General features: G+C 36.8%; 1 protein-coding gene across 1 annotated transcript; it reads right to left on the minus strand.

Annotated features, from left to right (window-relative positions):
- Positions 1-315: 315 nt before the first annotated feature.
- Positions 316-5449, minus strand: LOC113064334 (aquaporin-3-like). The gene is made up of 6 exons (XM_026235071.1): positions 5241-5449; positions 3202-3328; positions 2399-2536; positions 2097-2215; positions 1649-1866; positions 316-1547 (listed from the first exon to the last, which is right to left on the minus strand). Exons 1-6 carry the CDS (start codon positions 5346-5348, stop codon positions 1364-1366), a joined length of 894 nt encoding a protein of 297 aa, XP_026090856.1. The 5' UTR covers positions 5349-5449; the 3' UTR covers positions 316-1363.
- Between the last annotated feature and the right edge of the window lie 669 nt (positions 5450-6118).

The raw sequence follows: 6118 nt of genomic DNA on the forward strand, positions 1-6118 counted from the left end.
ATTTTTATAATCTGAAGAACGTTATTTCGCCAGAAAGAACCTTTTATAAAACAGAAAGGTTCTTCAGATAGTTATTTATGGAACCATTTAGACCAAAAAAGTTCTTCAAGGGCATTGAAGAACCTTAATTTTTAAAAGTGTTCTGTAGTGAGATGTATAAATCATGTCTGCAGTTTTAAGCTAAATAACAGCTCTTTTGTTTTACTCATTGTTTATTGCCATGAATCCAAGCAGTGGTTTGTGACAATTCACTTCAACCTCCCCAATCAGTTCTTACTGCAGAAAACAGAACAGAGGTTTGGCATACGCCTATTTGTGGACAGCTTCTTGGTTTATTCCAAAATGTGACCGCAAACATTGCACAGATAACTTTGTGTACATTTATACTTGCATTAATCTGCAAAGGTATTTAACAGCAAAGGAACCTTGATTCTCCTTTAGAAACCCTGTTAATATATACTGAGCAAATACATGAATGGACATTAAAGGCATTACTTGCCGTTAAATGACCAGATCATTTCAAAATACATTTTGTGCTTGATGTTTCTCATATATATATATAAATACTACAAATATACAGGATCCATTAGAATCCTAATGCCTTACCAAAAATGCAGTTTATTTTTGACGTGCATAATATAAATGAAAACAATATATATTATATGCATAGTTAGTGTAAACTCAGTCATTTTCCCAGAACAGAAATATGCACATAATATATCAAAACATGTAATTGCAAAAAAAAGAAGAAGAAAAAAAAAGTACATAAAAAACGGTCCCCAAAACACAAAAGGCAACATAATGTAAGTAGAACTGGGTTTCTCACTGCACAATTACAGCACTCATTAATATTCACTTATAATGATGTTGTAATATTAGTGAAACAGGTACTTTTATGACTTTGACGCAGTATTCATAAGGGTGAAGGTTTTCATAAATCATATCCCTGATTCATAATTATTCATTATGCAGATAGAGGCATTAGAGATAAATGAGCGAGTGACAACAACTCTCTTGTTAGCAGATTGGATGAATTAATTTGGCTATGAATGGGCATTTTTGGAATAAACTGAAAAGGATACCTGGTCAGGAGGTCCTGGTCAGGATAATTAGAGTGATATGCAAATTGACTGAATTGTATGGACATCAACTAATTGCACACACACAGTACAAAAAAAAAATACAACAGATTACTTTGTGTCTAATCATGATGTCAAGGGAACAGCTGACTGATGACTGTCAAAAGTTAAGATTTAATGTGGGTACAAGATAAGCTATATTGCTACTATATTGCCATGAGAGCTAAATTTAATTTTAGAAGCTGAACGGAACTGTGGAAAATCAACTCCTAATGGTCCAGGTCTTATGCTGTCTCCTTCTCAGAAACAGCAGAGAGTTTGAGTCTTTCCTTCTCTTCTCTTTCCTCTGCTTTATCTCTTGCTTCTCCTTCCACATGGTATCCCACCATCAGCTGATACACCATCACACCCAACATGGCACCAATGAATGGGGCAAAGATGGGCACAAAGGACCAGTAAGAGTTTGCTCTGTGGTCAATGGAACAAAAATTGATGTTAGAGATGATATCAACAGTAAAATGGCTGGGGAAAAAATACAGTAAATATACAGTAAATCAAATGTGACTTACGAGAACACCTCTGAGCCCCATCCAGCAAGTGCGGTGAAGATCCGAGGTCCCAAGTCTCTGGCTGGGTTTACAGCATAACCGGAGTTAAAACCCATGGACTGACCAATCACCAAAACTACAAAGCCCACAGTGAAGGCCTCCAGTCCTTGTGGGATGGGATTATTGTAAGGGTCGACAATGGCGAGGATACAAACTATGAGAGCTGCCGTGCCAATCATCTGTGAAAAATATTGGTTAGTTCACACAATGAAAATTGTATCAGTTACTCACCCTCATATTTTTATGAAACATTCATTTATCTGTGCAACACAGAAGATGATATTCTGAAGATGTTTTTGTCCATAACAGTTAAAGTCAACACGGTCCAAAAAAACACTGTTATATGGTCAAAAATCACTGAGACATTCTTTAAAATATCTTTGGTGAATGCTTCTTTTTCTTGTCTTACCTGATCAAAGAAGCCATTGAGCAAAGTAAGGTGTTTGGAAGGGTATGTAGCAAAGATTCCAGCTGTTGCATTGTCCCCTACAACGACTAGAGAACCTTGTCCATAGTCCCAAATTGCATCTGGGAAACATTAAGCGAACATAAAGTGGGAAAAATCTCATTTAGATCATCAAAAGCATTCAGTTCACAACCACAATCCTCATAAACGGAGCAGTTTCATTTTTGGCTGCAACAGACTGACCCAGGATGTGGACTGAGAAAAATGTGGATTACTGACAACAAAAACGAAATCCTAAAACTCACCAATATACATGCCAAATATTATTCCTGAGCCAAGAAAAGCCCCTAGAGTCTGGGCCAGGAAGTACACGGGAAATTTCCTCCAGGGCTCTCTTCCCAACAAGCAAAGGGAAAAGGTCACAGTAGGGTTTATGTGACCTCCTGTAAAACACAAACGTGCATTTCTCAATACGTCTGAAATGAGATCTTCACAAAACACAATAAAAATGGAAGAATATACCATAAACAAGCAGTTAACATTTTTTTATGGCTGGTTTGGCACGTGCTGATTAAACCTAAACCAGGATTAAACTTCAAAAAGTTCAACTTAAACTTTTTCATAACCTTTTAGCCATGGATTAGACTTAATCTATGTCTGGGGAATTTTGTTTTTCAACTGTCTGTCACTTCCTTCTCATCCAAAACTTCACTTATAGCCCAAACACATATTTATGTGCAGGATTCCTCGGTTTTAGATGTCAATGTCAAAACTGCTATTTGATATTGTCTTGGTTTTTCATCAAAAATGGAACCGAAGCCTCCAGGCAGGACATCCAATGAGTGTACTTTAACCACGAGGCAACCCTTGATTCCAGCCAGTAATTTCTGAAAATAAAATGTTCTAAAAGTAGGAAAGAATGTAGTGTCATTTTATCAGTTTAAATCCATCTGGTGAATGTTTGGGCAAAAGCCTCCACATTTTAATATCTGGTTCTGATCTTTATGTGACTCACTGAAGTGAAATGCCACATCTGAAATTAGAAATTTCCTGTGTTCTCCAAAGAAAAAGAAAGAGACAGTTTAAAAAAGCTTATGATCAACGTTACCTGAAATTTGCCCACAAACTAGGATTCCCAATGTTGCAGCGAACCCAAAAGCAAAATTCACCGTCAGAAACATTCCATGAGAGCCTCCACTTAGTATCAGCTGGGCGACGGCACCACATCCAAACATCTAAGAAATGGAGAAATTAAGGATAGAAATCCAACTCTGAGACTAGCTCTAGATTAAATATTTGCAATTTTCAGCTAATACATTTTGATGAATGATTGCAGGTTTTAGTTTGATGCATTATGATTCTCAGAGCTAGACATACTTAGCTTCATGTACCTGTTTTTTTGTTTAAGGACTGCATTTGAAGAATGTGAAACATTATGGGCACCATGTGGATTTGATAGATGGTGTGTGTATGACCGTGTATGTGTGTACTTGCTCCCTCTCCCATTGTGCGATGCCCTCTAGCATGTCTGTGTTTGCTAGCCGTTATTGAGCTGCATGATCAGCCTCTGGATGGGGGGTTCGCAGACCGCACAATATCATCAGAAAACACCAGATGGGCATTTGGGGGAGCTCTATTTTTCTCCAGATATTGCTGATCTGGAGTCTTAGTTTCTATTGAAAACAGATGATGAGATATGGTTTAACCTGTGATCCCCCTACGGTGTGTCAAATTTATTCCGGATATGGCTGTCTTGGATTCTGGATTATAGCCCCTGTTGTGGCCAGTGCCTGTTGTTTGTGCTTACCTTCTAATTGCATGGTATAAGCTACTTTAGTCTTTTTTTAAATGTCAGAATACAAAGTACACCAATATAGATGTCACCAGGAGATGACATTGAATACTTCATTAATTTCAAGGCAACTCTAGGTATGTTTGTGTTGTTCTGCTGAAGTGAAAATTAGTCTCAGAAGCAAGAACTCTTCTTTCGAGGTTTAGCAGAGGAGCAACAAATTAACAGCGATGATCGGAGGTGTCTGATACTAACAAAACAGTATTATCTTCTATCACTAGTTATTGTTCCTGTTCAGTGGTTCAATTAGACAGGAGAAGAATCAAAAAAAAGGAAACTAAAAAGGAAAGCCTCTGTTATTGTGGGAGACTCTTCTCATCCTCTGGATAGTTCTTTTCAACTACTTCCATCCGGCAGTATAAAGTGCCTTTGGCGAAAAAGGCCAAGAATAAGAAGATGTTTATTCCAACTGCCATTGGTATTTTTAATAAGATCTTACAATTTTTATGTATTGTTTTAGTTGTGTTTTTGTGATGCAATGTAGTTTGTTGTTGTGAGGACTATTTGTGCTGTTTGTACATTGTGCCTTTTGTCTGAAGACATTGTTCTACCCCACTGGGGATATACAATAAAGTGTCTGAAATTGAAACTGAAAATTGAATTGTCTTTATTTCACTGACGAATACACCTAAAATATAAACTGGCACACTCTACTGTCTCTGAAATAGCTAAAGCAGCTAATTGGCTATCAGCACAACTCATCTGCATTAAAGTAATTTTGCGACAAATTTAGTTACAAAATTAAAACTTATTTTAGCTTTAAACATTCATACAATTGCATGCTTTAATAATCATTATTGGCAAAAGCTGAGAGAAAAAAAACCCTACACGTTCTTATTAAAAGAAGCAAAATGATGAAAGTATAAATGTAGTGTAAGTATGATGTATAAAAAAATAAATTTTCATCAGAGTGGTTGAAAAGAACATAAAAACCCATTTGCAAAATGAGGAAAAAAGCTTCCCTCAGGTGTAGCTGAATGGAAATATCAACCTTTTCAGCAGATGAAAGCATCTAGATTATGTTTGATATCTTGTATGCATGCATCTTATATTACATAAATATAACATAAATATTACCAAACCACAACAGTTGCAAGTCAGATTTAGCCACATTTCTGGATGTTAATACTTTTAAACACTACTCCTCTGAATTGTTCAAAAACATTCCCCTCAAAATGAATCAACTGATTTATAATAAGAACATTAAATCTGAAAGCATGGTATTTTCATCATAGCTGAAATCAGATTGTCTCATCACGAACTCATCGATGACAAAAACAACAGAATTTTCTCACCACTAGAATGAGAGTGCCCAGGCATTCTGCCAGTGCCTGTCGTATCAGGACGTTCCGGACCTGAAAGATCCGAGCCATCTTTTCCAGGATCACCTTCTGTCTTCCCATAATGTCTTAGGATAGTTTAAAGATGATGATTAAAGGGTGTTTTAATTTGATGATGATGAAGGGCAGACTTTCGCTACTGGGAAAGTGTCATGTACAACTTTTCCTGCTGAGTTCGGACCCTATATGTGCTTCTGAATGTTCCGCCCTCAAGTCAATGAAAAAACAGAAACAGCATTCCTACAACTTTTTCCCTCCCTCCATCCTTGCCTCTTTCCATTGTACTTACACACAGATTTTCTTGTTCTTTTTTCATGCCCGACTTCTTTGTTATGAATGTTTGTGTGAGGAATGAAATAGAAGGGGTTCTTCCGCTTTAAATATATGTGTTTCTTAAATCCCATTCTGAAAAGCCCTCACAAAAATCTGTATTGCTTGCACTAGTACTTTTTCCTTGCTGTGTGGATTGTAGCCACACAGGCAGTGAACATGGTGCCTAAGACGAGAGTGGTTAGGGTTATTTTTTTTTTTAAATGAATATTTTAGGTTTGTGAAAATGTATGGGTATTTATCCAGCAGTGAAGTTTGGCAAGTGTTTGAAACAGGGCAGATGTTTTTTATTCTGGAATATTTGCACCACGTGATGGCCACAAGCCTGCAATGTCTGAAATTCTATTTTTGTAATAAAGTTAATTAATATACTTTTTTCTCTCCTAGAAACAATGACTTGTGGCACCAGTCTCATACACTCCAGCATTATGACATTGTGGAACCGCAAGCTCTATCTTTCCCTATGGTATTTTAACTCACTATTTCTTGTGCTATATGTTACT

The sequence above is a fragment of the Carassius auratus genome, chromosome 46 (genome assembly GCF_003368295.1).
Source record: "Carassius auratus strain Wakin chromosome 46, ASM336829v1, whole genome shotgun sequence".
In the NCBI taxonomy this organism is placed as follows: Eukaryota; Metazoa; Chordata; class Actinopteri; order Cypriniformes; family Cyprinidae; genus Carassius; species Carassius auratus.